The 17,521-nt window shown below is 39.5% G+C and overlaps 1 protein-coding gene across 2 annotated transcripts; it reads right to left on the bottom strand.

Moving 5' to 3' along the window:
• Positions 1-133: 133 nt before the first annotated feature.
• On the bottom strand, positions 134-15,294 carry LOC102206026 (voltage-dependent calcium channel gamma-6 subunit-like). Of its 2 annotated transcripts, none has more exons than XM_005745190.1 (7): positions 15,241-15,294; positions 11,316-11,907; positions 9,724-9,834; positions 9,378-9,486; positions 5,265-5,339; positions 2,554-2,691; positions 134-2,462 (listed from the first exon to the last, which is right to left on the bottom strand). In XM_005745190.1, exons 2-7 carry the CDS (start codon positions 11,523-11,525, stop codon positions 2,242-2,244), a joined length of 864 nt encoding a protein of 287 aa, XP_005745247.1. In that variant the 5' UTR covers positions 11,526-11,907; positions 15,241-15,294; the 3' UTR covers positions 134-2,241. The 2 variants fall into 2 exon arrangements, with proteins under 2 accessions (XP_005745247.1, XP_005745246.1); XM_005745189.1 differs by lacking the exon at positions 15,241-15,294 and adding an exon at positions 14,873-15,043.
• Between the last annotated feature and the right edge of the window lie 2,227 nt (positions 15,295-17,521).

Genomic DNA, 17,521 nt, shown 5'->3' with positions numbered 1-17,521 from the left:
AAAAAAAAAACAACTAATTGTGACCCACCAAACATTTACACACCTGATCATTTAGATGCAGCGAGATGGACAAGGACAGGTCTGATCTACTCAAACATCCTGGTGTACAGTATATGCCAGACTTCAGGTTTTAGTCTCAAAGCATGTTTTTTATTCAAAATACAGAATAATACTTCTGCAATATTACACAGCATTTTAATCTGATGAGATTCCAATGAACAGAACAGAAAAGTATGAAATAGAGCATGTAGTTAACAGTTCAGTTATGAGGTGTAAAGTGGGACAGTTCATAAAAGCAGCGATAGTGGAGGCAGCGACTGTAAGCCAAGAACGTGTTGAGAGTGCAGAATAGGAGAAAAATGGAACCTGATAGAGGATGACATTAAATATTCATGTGATGTTTAATAATGAAATTAACTCATTCATACTCAGTCGATTCAGTTCAAAAAAGTTGCAGCGACAGTTCACCCTTCATTCAGGCAGAGAAGCACTTTGTTTTAACAGAAATCATCCGAGAAAAACCTTGAAGGTAAAAACCTGGCAGCTGATTAACACAGTGCAGCTTCTGCAGGACTGTGTAGTCCCCTCTGTACTTACATTTAAAATGTCAAACCAATACTGTTCTTACAGTGTTCTTGTATCTGCATGTGATGAAGATGACGAGACAGGAGTGTTACGCTACATTTATAACAGCCAAATATATATAAATACATGTATATGTACTGGTACAATATTACAACAGGATGGACCTGTCTCCTTGAAGTTATATTTATACGCTGAACACAGTGAATGGTGATCATTTATTTTATCAGCCATATATATGGAACGTTATGTAAGCTCATATATGACCTTGAAAATATACTCAAACAAGCTTTGATCTTATTATAATTTCCATTTCTGATTACTGCAGAAATTCGAATGTTTTCCAGTGAACCAAGTAGCAATAGTGATATTGAATCATATCAGCATTATTTAGTGCTGCAGAAGCTTCATGGCTAACCCGCAACATGATCCCTTTTTGGCTTTTAAAAAATATAACTGAAAACCATTTTAAAAGCATGTACCGTCCATTTTCTTCTGCTTATCCAATTCAGAGGGATACAGCCCAGTAACAATTATATTTTACTGACAAGTTTTTGTCAGTAAATACACAATTTAGCAGCTTTTTCTTTTTAAATTTACAAAAGTGTTTTTGTTTTGAATTAAATGCATATAATTGTAATTTCAAGAAGACGGGCTCATACATGGTTATGCAGGTAATTCGAAATAATCTCAATATACACAAAGGATCAACAAAAAACCTCATAGCAATCATAAAGGAGCTCTGCAGGAGAAAAGGCAATCAGGGTTGTTTTTTTTCACACATCACTAAAAATAAACTTTATGACTTTCTCAAATTGGCAGTCAGCACACAGTTCTGATGATGGTGTGGTCACATCGTTACCTGAGCAGAAAGGCAGCTTTTTAAAAGAAAATGAGAAAGCTATCGAAGCGTAGCCACAGTAAATGTATTTGGGGTAAAACAAGAGTGACATTAACACAACATTTAACTGCTGAATGCTCTCGGCTTGTGCAATTGTGCATCTATGAGCAGAACCTTTCTCAGAGTAAACACACAGAACAAAAGTCATTTTAAAAGCTTATTAGCTAATGGGTGAATTAGCTGTGTGAATAATAAATAAGGAGAGAAATTAACTGGAAAGCATTTTAATATGTGTCGAGCATCATAAAAATGTTAGCAGTGAAGGTGGCAGATATTTTAATTGGCATTTCAGCAAATTCTTAAATAAGTAGTGAGTTTAAGTAGAGGGATGAAAATCATGAATATTAAAAAAAAAGTTGGAAGGAACAAAATTTTTCTTTTCTTTTTTTTTAAATCATTTTTGAATTATTAACAACAATAGCCTCTAAACCCTGCAAGATCATTAGTAAGACAATACAGAAGTGTCTCCCACACACATCTGAGCAATAAGGTCACCACATTCTTTGTAAATTAATGGCTTGTTGTGCAACAGAAAGAAATAAAGCTATTTTTTACTAAATTAGGATACGATAATGGGATATTTTGGTAAATGCAGTAACTAAAGCACTAGTAAAACCAGCGACTCTTTTAACAAAATTGCTCTAAGTCAACAGAAAAAGCTATCCCTTTGGTAAGACATCTCTGGGAAACCTCCTCACTTCTCTGCACCCTCCCCCTTACAAGAGGGGCAGATAAAATGCACCATCACCTCCAGTCCACTAGCTACTGCTGTCCTTGTGAGGGAGGCACTTCTGCCAGGGGCTGTAGGGCAACGCCAACAGCAGGAAGAGGATCCCACCCACGATGAGGACAGCCCCCGCACAGCCAATACACGATACTGACCAGGAGAGCTCATGGTGGAGAGGAACTGTGTGATTGCTGGCAAGAAAAGCCAAAACAGACTGGTGGAAAACCAAGAGGGACAGGAGCACCAGAACACCTGTGATGGAGGAACCAGAACGAGCTGTGAGAGGTATAGTTTTGGATAAATTTGCCTTTGTGAGGGTAACTTTGCTGCCACCTTTACTGACCTGACAGAATGAAGCATACAGATGCTGGTTTAAGGAAAAACAGGATCTCCTTACTGAGAGCCATAGTGATGCAGATGGCGCCCATCACCATCAGAAACAGGCTGAATAGGGCCAACATTGCTGCTGCCACATTCAGATCTACATAGGGAATAATGACGGTGTTAATATAAGTGGATTTTGGACAGAACTCGATCAAAAGGTGGTTCATTTATTTCTGTGTTCAACAGGGAAAAATGTATCGTATCTAAAAGACAGAGCGGACAAGTTTGTAACCAGCTGCTGCCTTTTAAATGCCGCCATTGTTTTTGTCTCACTGTAATGTTGCTGTAGCATAGCATTAGGGGGTGTCAGCACAGAAGGAGACTACCAGAGAGGATACCACTGACTGAAATGATGAAGTGGTAAAAACATTAGAGGGTTACATACACAACTGGCGCCTTGTTCTGTAGCAATCAACTGTCAGCAACAAAGCGATGCATGACGAGTAAATCGCTTTAAATGCGGACAGGGCTTTCGTGTGTAACAGCTCGTAGTAAGGTTGAACAAATGATACGTAAACCATTTTAGATTTGTGTTAGTAGGAGTCTATTTCATGGAAAAAATATACACAATTAGCCAGTTCACTAATGACGGGGGTGACACAGTTGAGGAATGACAGTAACAAATTGCAAATGATTTCCAGTAGGAATGATAAAGCAGCTTTGTACGCAGTTTGGTTTGACTAATGAAAAATTAGCAATGGGAATGATCCCATGTTGCAAATCACAGCTTCCATGTTAAGGCATGAGGTTTCAGGAGCTTGCTCAAATAAAAGCTGCTTAACTTTCCAGTTTGTGAATCACTCTGTTGTAATAAATGCTCAACTAACATTGTGACTGTATACCCAAACTAAATCTTAAAGTATTGAAACTACAGTGAATTCATGTTTTGGGGCATGCTCAATCATCCAGGTAAGTAAACGCTAAAAGGTTGATTCTGTTCATCCGGGCGTAACGTTTTCAGTGGGAGAAACGTTTCGTCACTCATCCAAGTGACCTCACAGCCCATTGTTCATTCAGTGGGCTGGTTTCAGTCAATGTGCAAATGTACTGTTTTTAAGGTTGGGGAAACCTGCAGCTGAGCCTGAAGAAGTCAATTGGATGAGTGATGAAACGTTTCTCCCACTGAAAGCGCTGCGTCCACATGAACAGTGACACAAGTTAGGTTGAACACAAAATCGGAAAACCCTTGGCTAGCATACACTCATTTAGATTCTGGAGATAAAAGTTAGTATTTTGACCTTTCCCGTAAAACCAGCTGATATCCAGGCCAAGACTTCCTCTTCCATGTGCCAGTCATTGTTTATGAATGCTAAAATGTCATTGGACAGTTTAGGTTTTGGCAAATTTATTTCCTCAGTTGCGCTGCACATTTAGATGAACACAACCAGAGCTTTCTAAATTTGATTAGACTTCAGGTGGAATACAAATGCAAATAAGAAAGCTTGTAGTAATAAAAAAATGTTTGTTTATAGGTGATGTTTGATTCTACTTATTTGCAGAAATTGTTTTGCATAGATTACACTGAAGACACATTTGAGTTGAAAATGTGTATATTATATATATATTTTTTAACTATAAGACAGCGGTCCATAACCTTTTTTGTGCCATACACTGGTTTATGTCCAACAATATTTTCATGGACTGGCCTTTAAGGTGTAGCAGATAAATATAACAAAATTAAACCAGTATCAAAAAAAGAACATCTATTCATAACACACAGAAAAGACCCAGGGAAAGCGAGTTAACGATAAAAGAAATAACGATACAAATCAATAAAAACCCTGAAAACTATACATTTCACACCCAAGCCTCAACTCATGACCGGTCCATGGTCCACTGGTTGGAGACCACTGCTATAAGAGACGGAATATAAAGTAGTGCGATAAAGTTGGGAAAAGACAGAAATTTTAGGGTCATCTTATTTGTTGGATTCTGACAATATATATCCTGCCAAAAAAGAAGACAGCACTTTCTCTGCTAGCTACAGAGCTACAGATAATGTAACAGAAAATGTTTGTGTTGAACAATTTTCAGCACTAAGGACTACAGATGGTAGTCCCTCCAAAACCACCGATGCTACAGATGTAAATGGCATGTTGGATGTCTTGGAAAGTGCTTTTATTCCAATAACACAATCATCTTCAGATGTAAAAGGTTTGGATAGGTGTATGGATTTTGAATTAGACTCCAAATGAATTATTTTTCATACTCGTGGCGGCTTTAAATCACTAGATTGAGGCTTATAGTGTGACAATGATGTGGCACCAGTGAACAATGAGTTTTTAATGTACGTGCGTCTTTCTTCATTCAGTGTATGGCGCTGTGTGATCTTAATACATTATGAAACTGCCAGTGAAATGGGAGGTTAGACAGCAGCTCGGAGGCACTTGAACGCAGCGTAGGCGGAATGCATTTCAAACACTCAGGGAGCAGACAATGATCAACCTGAAAGAGCATAGCAAGGAGGTGAAGGGAGACACAGAGAAAACGATGGGACAGAGAAATACAGGGATAGATCATGGGAAAGGTGATGGCAGGATAAGATAGGATAAAGATGAAAGGGCAGAGAGGGCACAGGTGAAAGGGGGAGGGGGTGGGGTCAGTGAGAGGTACAAGTGGAGAAAAAAGAAAAGAGAGGAGTGGGCAGCTGAAAGAGCCTAAGTGACTCACTTTTCTGTGTCGTCTTCTGAAACATCACAGCATTTTCCCCTGTAGTAAAAAACTTGAAGTATGTGCAGTTTGATTCTGCAGGAGACGAAAGGAGAGCGAAAGACAAATCGCTATAAGTGACATGAACACTGACAGGTAATCTCCTGTAGTTGCAAATTATCTTGATCATCTTTTTGAAATTCAAGAAGCCACATCCCCACATCCTCTTCCTCGTCCCACCCCTGGATGCTTTGGTTTCAATTATTCTCCATCAAACATAATCAGCCGTGAACGTCAATGACAAGCTCAAGGTGACAACCCAATGCTTCCTGCGCAATTTGTATTCTGCCTTCTTGATGATGTGTTACAGTAATTAGAAATTGGCCGTCAAATAGATTGTGACACCTCTATCTGTTCCCTTGTGCATTGGCAAACACGAGCATGCACAACACGCGCACACATCACTCTTAATTAGTGTGATCAAAGCCGCATCCTCGGTGTTCTGGCTTGGTCTCTTTTTTTTCTGCTGCCGCAGCTATAGGAGTTTCAGCGCGCACTGCAGCACTCTAAAATCCCAATTGACAGAATTCAAATCCCATCAACAAATAAAGGCTCGCTGTAGCTGGCCAGTCAGGCAATAATTGGACTTTCCTTTCATTGACCACATAACATGTGTACACTTTAATCCCCAAAGGAATTTGTGGGCCAGCATTTCCATCATCAGTGTTTGGCTAAGAAGAAAACCCCTAAAATAACATCTCACATTTAAATTGGATAAAGGAACTTAATAAAGCAGGAAAGTCAGAACAGTCAGTGATGTAGCAGTTCATCTGACTCATGATCCATCGGTTCCCAGGTTATTGCCTGTAAATTCAACAAATGTGACCTTGAACACAGAATGGGTGAAGACAATATTGTAGGTGGAGTAGCAGGTCTCCTGAACTGTGGACAGACGGATGGATGGACACATTGTTGTGGTATATACTGATCAGTCCTTTGACTGGATGAGCTAAAATCTGAAAATTCAATGATGATCATTTTTAAATTCTGAGGTTTGGGTTCAGCAACTTGCTGTTTTTCATGTTCTTCGAATAAATAAATCTGTGAATGAATAAATATTTGAGTTTTTATTGAAAGTTGTAGTATAGACTAAAAGCTAAACTTTATATACATCCATATTATATTAAGAGGAGATTTTATCTCAAATTATACTCCATACATTCATAAATGGAATCACTGAGCTTTTTCAGAATGCATGTATGCGTCACTATTAGTGCTATGTGACATCTCAATATGGCTACATAATATCTTTGTTTAAGCAGAATTAAACCTTGGTAAATCTAACCATCCATGTAACCATATAAAAAGAAAAAAATGATCAAAATGAGAGTATATTATATTAGTGATGGGTGGTCCAGCTCTTTTCAAAGATTTGGCTCTTTTGACTCGGCTCCCTTATAAAAGCCTGGCTAAATGGCCCTTCATTCAGAGCATTGTATTTTAGCCTAATTTAGCAGTTCTGAGTTATCTTACTTTTGCATTTTGCTCGTTTCTTTAGCCTTGAATTCAAATTCATCTCCTTGTCTCTCTGTCTCTAGGCTGTACCGCTGCACTCGTTGTCTCCTGAACCTCTGCCTTCTTGCTTCTTTTACATAATGTTATGATCCTTGCCTGTCTTTGCATGTGATTGGTCTGCTTGGTGTGCCCAGCAAAATAAAGAAGATTCTCAGCAGAGCTGAGCAGGAGCGGTTAAAAAGTTGTTTCGCTTTTGTTGTTTGCTACAAAGAATCGGCTCGTTTGCAAATGACACATATTGCATTTATTGTTCTACTGCCCATGATGTTCTGCAGGGTGTTTGACTTTGTAACACGTGTACTGCACTTACTATGTTCCAGTAGTTTCTAACATTGTAGTTTAGCAATTTAAAGGAGTCTATAACATAAAAGAAGGTTTGTTTTGTTCTTTGACAGTGAATCTTTTTCCTGATGCAGGGTGCAGGCCTAGAATTTTACTTGTTTCAGCTTCATATTCATTCCTTCCACATGTTCAAAAAATCTCACTGCACCCCCATTACCCTGTAAAGCTTTCTCACTTGATGATAATCAAAGAGATCTCTTCTCTGATAAGATGCAGAGATGTCTCTGTGGACTCCTCAGTCCAAAATCTCAATTTTGTTTTTTTATACGAATCATTTAGGAAAAAGAGGAGTTCATACGGTGAGTCATGGAAAATAGCAGCGATATTGCAAATATGTCCTGGTCCTGGGTCTGGTCATTCAGTGTTTCTGATTTTGAGTTAAGTTATACTTTTTGTATTGTGGCTTTCTGGTTGTATGGTAATTAGAGTTCTGGTTTTTAGGTTTTCTGTTCTGTTTCTGTGTTTTTTACTGTGTTCCACGTCTAGTCAGTTTTGCCTCTGTGCCTCATGTTTCCTCTGTTCCCAGGTCTGTCATGTTTCCACGTCTTAGTGTCAAGCGTCTGTGTGAATTGTCTCATGTTTCCTGTTTTATTTTCATAGTCCCTGTCCTGCGTGCAGTGTTTCTAGTTTTGCCTCCCCTTGTCTTGTTACGTTTGATTACTCCCAGCTGTGCTTTCCTCCTGTGTCTCATTCCCTCATTTCCCCTCACTGTATTTAAGCCCTGTGTTTCTCTCTGTCAGTGTTGCTTTGTACCATTACCATGCTGTGTGCTTTCCCCCCTCCGTGTTCTTGGTAGGGTTCTACCTCTATTCCCAGTGTCTTAGTTCCTTGTCATTAATTTCTAGTGTTCTGTTTTTGGATTTTTGGTTCCTAGTATGTTTTTGCTACAGCGCAATAAAGCTGCCTCTTTTAGTTCACCCTTGTGTCCTGTGAGTGCTGCATTTGGGTCCTTCATCCTATCTGCCACACAGCACACCTTGACAAAATAGCTTTAACAATGTTTCCAAAGTTTTCCAACCCACAGTCTCATTTTGTTCTGCTGCTCCTGCACCTGAAACTGTAAGTTGTGAGATCAGTAGAACCTGATTAGGCTTGAGAACTGGTAGGGTATATGACAGCATAGAGTTGGAGCATTGGGTATTATTTTAGTCCATTGGTGTTGAGGCGCTGTTTTGGACATTTTGAAGCCTCAGCTGTGGGCTGTTTGAGCAAGAAGAGACCATATTTGCATTAGAGGTTTTCATTATCAGCTAATGATAGCAAGCTTGATTAGCAGGCTGCATCCATAAATTCTATAGGTGCAGCACACCGATAGACTAGAATTTTACTCACCAAAACTAAAGCACAAAATTCTTGAGTGTTCTAATTATTAGTTAATGGATCAACAGCACAAGTATGAAGGGAGGGTCAAACTGAGTATATATGAGCCAAAGCTGTTTTCATACCAGGATGTAAACATGACTTTTATTGCTGTAAAGTTTGGCATTTTAAAATGGGATTCTGAGATCTGAAGTTTTTTGCAGTTCAATGTGACAGTTGTTTTGCTGCTTCGGTATACACTAGACAAGTCAGTCTATCACAAGGATTACATATACCACCACATACTCTTCCATCAAAACATATGATCAGTTTAGAATGACCTGTTTATCTAATGTGCATGCCTTTGGACTATAGGAAGAAAGTACAGCGAGAACATGCAGACTCCACGCAGACAGGCCCCAGCCAACCACTGCTGAACACTGCACCGCTCTCTCATCGTGGCAGAACAGCATTTGAAATCATTAAAACAGATATATTAAAACCCATGCAGTATGAACACAAGTTAAAATTCAAGTGTTTAGACACTCAAACAGAAGCCGGATATTGTTGTCCTTGTTCTGTTGTATCCCTTCACTTGACCCAAAAACAAATGTGGACCATTTCACTCTGTAACAATGACTCAGTCAGTTACTCAGCCAGACTATTCAGCCTGCCAGCCATCAAACAGTGAGCCAAGCATCATTTGTCTAGCCAAAAAGTCAGGTAGACCACTCCTTCATTCTAACTCTCTCCCTCAAACTGAACTGTCCAACAAGCTCGACGGTTTGACAAACGTCCAGTCAGCTGATTGCTCCATCAATCATCTGTTCAAACCTCTTTTCATCAGACGGACTAGTCATCCATCATCCAAAAGTTAGACACACATCCACCCAACCAGTCAGTAATTTCACAAGTCACCTCCAGCCAGTTCAGCAGGTCCGCAGCTCTCTCTCTCTGGGTCAATATCAGACACCCACAGGGTCTTGGTGCAGCCCTTCCACAGCCCATAGTGGGCTGTCAGACAAGTCTGCAAAACAAAGACTGTTGATTTAAAATCAGGGGTAATATTTTTTGCCATCGATCACAGGGTTTTGCCCTTTGGACCAAACAGCCTTTCATTTCTAAAAGGAAATGACTGTTTAGTTGGGACTTTAGCCCGTACTACTTCTACCCTGGACAGATAATATCTAAGACACTCTGTCACATCTGTTTATCAGTGAAAACAGCAACATAGCTCATGAACAGAAAAAAGTCTGACTTTCACCTGATTGTTATAGAAACTCTTCGGCGGTGCCAGCTCCACCCAGAACTCAGTCCCGACCCCGAGGACTGTCAGGACTACACCAACAATGGCGACAAAGAATGCTAATTTGATCTGGTGACAAAACAAGAACAATTTAAGTTAACGTAAGGATTTTTTTTTTCATAAATGTACTGTCACTGGCGTGTGCTCAAGTCGTGAGGTGTAGACAGTTACAGTGTCCCTTACACGCTGCCCTTTAGTCTCTAATTGTTAGCGTTCATTCCCAGATTATACAGTCTATTCCTATTTGGTAGGGACCCACACCTGCCAAAATCTAATACACAACAAAAGATAAACAGACTAACTAATGTGCCCCATTTATATCATATTTTATTCACAGCATTGTGCAAAAGTCTTGAAGTACTATTTCTTTATATTTTGCTTGGAAAATTGGAACTAGTTGCAATGATTATTGAAGCAATGCGGTATATAAGGCAAAACCGGACAGCTTGTACTCTTTTAGGCAACCTTTCTTTTAATTTCTTTTAGTAGTCTTCAGGAATATCCCTAGCCCCACTGCCTAAAATATGACAGAGCTATTTCTTTTCTTTGTCATTATGCAAATGACCAGATGTTCATGCAAAGAATAGTGTAACTGCCACTGCCTCCAGTAAGAACACCATTAGATAAATTTCCAGGTTATTGCTTATAAAAAACTTTTGAATACCGTCAAATTCAATGTAGTGACAAAATGGAATGTAAACATCTTAAATAAATATGTTTAGATAAAACTAAACATACTGCATATATATGAGAGAGAGAGTATTTAATTGAAAGTTAAACAAGCAAGTTAATGAAATGAAATGAAGACATCACTTTCAGTTTGTCACATATTAATTTATTTCTAAATGTATTTTTAACAGTAGTTTTTAGGGCATTTTACTGAGGATGTGTTGATGAATTTGTTGATTTATTTCTGTAATTTAAATTTTGTCAGTTGTGATCCTCCATACCATCCAAACAATAAACGGCAGCATAGAAATAGGCCTCCTACCCATCACTCCTACACACAGCACTACACAGAATCAAAATGGTGCTTTCAGAGGTGTCTGGCTGAGCTCAGTTACATAAAATTACTTAGATTATTTAGACTAAGTCTGTAAAGCACATAATGCTGACCTTTTTACTCATAAATCATATATGATTTGGTCACATATATGACTATAGTGACCAAACAAAGATATGTCCCATTCCCATTTTTTCTCACTGCCTGATGTTGTCAGATGAATGACAGACAGCAAGGCCAGAAAATTGTTCTAATAGTAAAATAATACAATTTTGAAATAGGAAAATTAATAGCTTTTCATAGTCACATACCTATTTGACACCTATTGCATTTCAGTTTAATCTTTATCACCTTATTGTCAGATAACTGAAATTAATATTTTCAAAACATGTATTTTCTAATATTCAGAGCCATTTTCTGATCCTGTGGTGTGTTCCCTGTACCTTGACTTCACTTAAGGCAGCTATTTGATTGGTTCTGTTACCTCCAGACTACGATCATGCATCCAGAAAATAAACATACATCTACACAATATAAAACCAGTTACCTTTCCCTCCTGGGCCTCACTCATGGCATGTCCTGTTGATGTTGTCCTGCGGCGCTTGTTCCCACCAAATGTACTGCGTCCACTCATCAGGCTGGCCAGACCCCCTGCACCCTGGGCTGGTCCTCCTGGTACAGGCCCGCCAGCCACTCCGGGGGTCCCTGGGCCTACAGTGCGGCCCTCCTCGTCAGTCACAAAAAACGTTGACCACATTTTGAGAAAATATAAAACTACCAAGGAAGCCGAGCAGGGTCCAGTCTGTGGTCTAACTCGATTTGGGCTTTTCTTCAATTCAAGATTAAGAGTAGAGCAAAAACAGAGGAAATGGCTAGTTAGGAATTGAAAGAAAAACTATTAAAATGTCCAGAATGGGACCAGAAACTAGACATACAACGTCTTTAGGAGGAAAAGGTGCCAATTATCCTTCTCTTGAAAAAAATGCTGAGGAAAAATGGTGGCTTGGATGACAGATACAAAACCGCTAAGTGAATCATCATGGAAAAAAGAAACGATTACAGATTAAAGAAGATGTACTGAGAAGAGTATCTTCTGAACATCAGTAGAGGTAGGTCAGGAGAGTAAGAAAGGACACTTCCTAGAATGAAAAGAGGGAACAAAGAATTAAAATGTAAGAGCCATTAAATATGTTTATATCATCATAAAAGAGGCTTCACATACAGAATGTGCAAAACATGCAAGAGTCACAGAAATATTCAAAAGTGTCAGCTAGTCATTTTGCAAAAGGCTTTATTATATAAAATTGTATTTTAGTAACAGAAATCTGAATTCTCAAATATACATATACAAAGTCAATATAAATTAATTCTTATCTTTTTGGACATAAAAACCAAAAAGCATTAAATATGCAGAATTTAAAAAATGTTATTAAAGGAAATGCAAATGTGTAATATCGTGATCTGGCTCTTTGATTCATAAAAAATCCAGCAATTTAAATCAAATGATTACATCTAAAACTATTGTGAACTTCATCAGAGGTCCCAACTCATACAAAGACATATTACACAGGTCTGTAACAAAAAAACTCCATAGGATTTTTTGACTGTTTCTTATAGATGTTTACTATGGAACAGGATTAGGGCCACTGGGGGGGAAAAAACAAAAAAAACAAAAAAAACGGGTGCATCGTTTTTTTTTTTGTTGTTTTTTTTTCCAGAATTCTGAAAAAGAAATTGAGAATTCAGAGAATTCTGACTTTAATCTTAGAATTCAGGCTTTTTTCTCTGAATTCTTTTTTTTCTCAGAATTCAAACTTTTTTTCAGAATTCAGACTTTAATCTCAGAATTCGGGGGGTGGTAACATAAAATTTACCAAAAATATCCCATGCACCTGAATATTTTTTTCTTGAAGACATGTTTTATTTATGAGAAAGTATTGTATTATAAAACTAAATCCAGCTTTGACATTTCATTGTGACTGACCCATGGCTCAAGCAAGATGGTTATTTATGTCAGTGAACAATATAAAAGTCCATTATGAAGTCTCATTATCCGTATATCACCCAGGTGTAAATAATGTCAAACTCTCCAAAAATAGAAACTTTCATGAATGTCATTTGTTAAATCTTAAAAGTAAATGAACAGTTCACAAGACTCTAATTGGGCCATAAAAATGTCTATTCTGTTCTATTCCTGTGTGATCTGAGCCCACATGAAGCAGCTGTTCTGTAACAAAAGTCCACTGTAATTTGAGCCAAAACAATGACTGCATTAAATAACCAGGATTCAGTGCTTTCATCAGTGCACTTAAAAAAAGGAAGAACACAATACTGGAGAGAGCTCGCAAATACTAGAAATCAGAAATAATTATCTGTGCCCTGTTCTCCATTTTTCATAAGGACACTAAGCCAATATAAAGGCACTTAGCATGGTGGTGTCAAAATCAATTATCTATTTTGAGATGTTGACAGCAAGCACATAGAGAAATAGTCAGCATAGTGAAATCTTAACCTGCTATCTATTCTGAGATACTTTGTGGTACCTCAGCGACACTCATCATGTTCAAGACACGACCAATTACCTATTCTGAGAAACTCTGTGATACGAAGTCACACAGACACATCGCCAGTGAACTGAGTCTTAAACCCTTTGTTTCTGGTGGGGGAATGACGCGGCTGCCCCGCCGAGTTCCACCCAGATGCGGTGACAACAGACACAACATGCAACCCTGTGTCTTGTTAGCAAAAATGAAAGATGTTCCCTGGGGAGAAGACGCAATTTTACTTTCATATCAGCATCTACCTTGTGAACAAGATAACAAGTCACAGAGTGCAGGCTTAGAGACGTTTTCAGTCAGGTTTGTGAAACCGAGATAATAAGCCACAACAACACAGTAGAATATAAACATATGATCACATTAACAGACAAAATCCTCCACTTAATGCACATCTTCAAATTCTAAACCTTTACATATAATAATGCACTTCATTATAGTGATTTATCTCTGTTGATTGTGAAAGTGTCTTGCACAGTAAGTAGAGTTTTTTTAAACCTCTTATCGCAGGGCACAGAAGGATTTGAGCCTATCCCAACTGACATCGAGCACCCTGGACAGGGCGCCAACCATACGTATTTTCACCTTTGGCCAATTTAGTACCACTAATTAAACAGACGCTTGCAAACTCCACAGCAAAAGCTGATCAGCAGGTTATGAACCAGAACCTTTTTGAGTGTCTTGGGGACATCATTAATGACACTGGCATTTACAAATGTTATAACAATTTTATAGTGATTTGACAGTGCAAATGTATTAACTGCAAAGCAATTTGTTCTAATAGTCAAATAAGGTTGTAAACATTAGGGGCTCTCCACATAGTGTGGCCTAGATTAGTAACAGAAAGCCACAACTCAGAAAAAGTAATTATATACTTGAAATAGCTCTGGTTAGCACACACATTTATCCAATGACAAACATGTTCAAACTGTTTGCAGTTAAATTCAACATATCTTCTTATATGGCATCCGTGTTATCTGCACATTTACACTAAAGTGGAAAAGAAAATGCACAAATAGTTTATAGTTTTTCTCAAATGGTTATCTTGCATTAATAGGTAACATTACTCTGGTGTTAAGATATTTTCTAACAAGATAAAATTTTTGTTTAAAAGCACTTTTGTGCCTGATTTATTCATGTTGCAGAACTGCAACTTTTCCCCCTAATTAAGTAAAACTAAAGTTAACTCTGCTCCTGAGAGGGCAAAGGACAGCAGCACTCTTTATAAAAAAAACCAAACATTTATTGCATTTTGTGGTATCATTTGTCTTTGTGCTGGCACTCCTATAATAACGCATACATAACACTGTAAAAATGACGTAACAATACACTGCAGGCAATTTGTCAAAAAAACAGTGGTGCAAAGTGGTCACTATGAGCTTCCATATCTAAAGCAACAGCAAACACAACCACAACAGCAAAACATCACTGACATCTTTAACTGCTCGTAGCTGATTTCAAATATTTCTTATGTAAAGTGTCTGGGCACCTGTTTAAAAAAATAATTAAAGTCTGCTATCCTTACTCATCAAAACCAATCAGGTCTCACCTTATAAGGCATCCACTATAACACGCTGGAAAAGCAGCATTGAAGCACGAGCAGGAAAGTCCAGCGTCAACCTTTAACAAGTTCACTCACTTTCTTAGTGAATCCAAAAATAAGCCAACATGGAACCCACACAAACACGCACACACACCAAACACCATAAACACTCTGCAAAGGCAACGTTTGAAGTTCAGCTTTATTCCCCCACCAGCCCAGCCCCCTTGACACAGTTCAGCAGCCAGAAATTATCATGCTGAAATTAGACACATTAGTCTCACTTTTTCACTCTTTAACACGTGCTGCACGCCTGCTTCACTGCGCTCGCCGCCATCTCACAAATATCACAACAATGACATTAACAAGTTGCTGACCTGGTTTTTGTGTGTGTGGTTGTGCTCGGAGTGACGGAGGGCGAGCTGAGGCCGGGAGAGGGAGTGATTGAGGGAGGGGAAAGTGAAAGGGTGAGGGGGGGAGGGGGAGTGTAGGTCAAAGTAGCTCAGTATTACGTCTGAGGGGGGGTAGATGGGGTAACATGTGCTCATGCTTGAAGGAGGAGGTGAAAGAGAGATGGCGCGTGTGTGCGTGTTTGTGTGTGTATGTGTGTGTGTCTGTGGTATTCAGTCACACTGTAGCTTCTGTAAGTGAATCTGTTTGTTTACGCTAACATGGACAGTTGCGTTGGACGGCTGTCTCAGCTTCAAAGTGTACTTGTGCGAAAATGAGCACACACATTCAGACCCATCCCCTTCACTGCATGTGTGTGTGTGTTCCTGTGTGTGTGTGCCTCCTCTTTCTATTTTTGCTGCCCACCTGTTAATGACACTAAATCCGACCCAGGGGAAAGGGCTGCAGCAGGGGGCTTGTGTCAGCTCCGCCCTGGCTGTGAGGTTCATGTCTGCGGCCACAGCTACGATCCCGCTGATTGAAGAGGGAATTGTAGATTCAACACCTCAAGTAACACTGCCGGTTAGCTGTCGGTTGGCTCGCATGATCGGATGTTAGACTGGTGAGACCGATTCCACCAGACAGTGAAAACTTGATAGCTTACTGCCAGCTGACAGCAGCAATGAGACACCTTATCCAGTTTGTTTGCTATAACCAATTTAAAGCATTTAGTACGTTAGTCTTTAAGGACTATTATGAAACTTAAAATGAACCCATCAAACATTTGGACCCTCAGAAACACTGGTAGACCAAGAACTACTTAATATTGTCATTTTATGAATTAAAACAAAAAAGAAAAACAAAGAAAACATTCTGATTTCTGTGGAAGTAATGGAAAGTCTGCAGCATATTGCTTTGGATTCCATTTTATTCTCTTGAACGTCTAGATGGAAATACTGAGCAGAGAAGAAAGCAATTAAGTTTACCATGCAACAAATATACATTAATGTTATAAACCTGTTGTTTACATCATTAAAAATCTGAATCCAGTTATACTTGTCTATGGATCTTGTGCTTGTTCCTGTGCTGACATGATTAGTGCCTCTGTTTTGTCCTTCGGTACAGCTTTGTCCAGCCACTGGTAGGATTTCCGGATGCAAACCACTTTCTCTATTTGCCGGTGGTACATACTGTGCAGGGGTCCTTCCATGATGGTTTGTCCTCTCAGAAAGGAATTGGCAAGAATACCAGAGGAGCAAAGCAACAACTACTGGTAGACAGAGCAGTCACCCAAGACTGCAAGACCCGGCTCCCGAACCTGTGCACTGCCTGGATTGATTACAAGAAGGCCTACGACTCGATCCTGGACCCACACCTGGATCCTGGAATGCCTAGAACTATATAAGATCAACAGGACCCTAAGAGCCTTCATCAGGAACTCAATGGGGATGTGCTGAACAATACTAGAGGCCAACTTCAAGCCCATAGCACAAGTCAGGATCAAGTATGGGATCTACCAAGGAGATGAGCTGTCCCCACTGTTGTTCTGCATAGGCCTGAACCCCCTCAGTGAGATCATCAACAAGACTGGCTACAAATACTGACTACGGAACGGAGCAGTTGTCAGCCGCCTCCGTTACATAGGTGACATCAAGCTGTATGCCAAAAGTAAATGAGACACTGATTCACTGATCCACACCACCAGGATCTACAGCAGGGACATGGAATGTCGTTCAGATTGTAGAAGTGTAGTCGGATTGTAATGAAGAGAGGGTAGGTAGTCAGAATTGAGAGGATCGAACTACCAGAATGCAACTTTGAGATACTGAGGAAAGCTACAAGTACCTGGAGATCCCACAGCAAATGGGAACCACGTAGAGGCCGCTAGGAAAGCTGCAACTACCAAGTACTTGGAGAGGGTCAGGCAAATCCTGAAGAGTCAGCTGAACGATAAGATCAAGATTCGGGCTATCCCTGCCCATGATCAGGTACCCTGCTGGGATAATAAGTTGGCCAAAGGAGGCGATAGAAGCCACTAACATCAAAACAAGGAAGCTCCTGACCATGCATGGTGGTTTCACCCCAAGTCCAGCACCCTGAGGCTGTATGCTAAGAGGATGGAAGGAGGCCAGGGACTAGTGAGTCTCAGCACCACAGTCCAGGATGGAACAACAAACATCCACGAATACATCAGAAAGATGGCCCCAACCGACCGTGTGCTCAGTGACTTTGTCTGGTTTCTGGACATGTTTCCTTTCCATATGAAAC

Source organism: Pundamilia nyererei, unplaced genomic scaffold (genome assembly GCF_000239375.1).
Source record: "Pundamilia nyererei isolate P.nyererei 1_Seehausen unplaced genomic scaffold, PunNye1.0 scaffold00155, whole genome shotgun sequence".
Lineage (NCBI taxonomy): Eukaryota > Metazoa > Chordata > Actinopteri > Cichliformes > Cichlidae > Pundamilia > Pundamilia nyererei.
This window is presented reverse-complemented; position numbering and strand designations above follow the sequence as displayed.

Excerpts from the sequence above, each read along its gene's own strand:
- LOC102206026 (XM_005745190.1), bottom strand. The coding sequence starts at position 11,525 with ATGTGGTCAACGTTTTTTGTGACTGACGAGGAGGGCCGCACTGTAGGC. Across the intron at positions 9,835-11,315 it reads GTGAGGCCCAGGAGGGAAAG|ATCAAATTAGCATTCTTTGT; the intron begins GTAACTGGTTTT and ends TTTTGTCACCAG. Across the intron at positions 5,340-9,377 it reads ACCTGCTGAACTGGCTGGAG|AATCAAACTGCACATACTTC; the intron begins GTGACTTGTGAA and ends CGTCTCCTGCAG.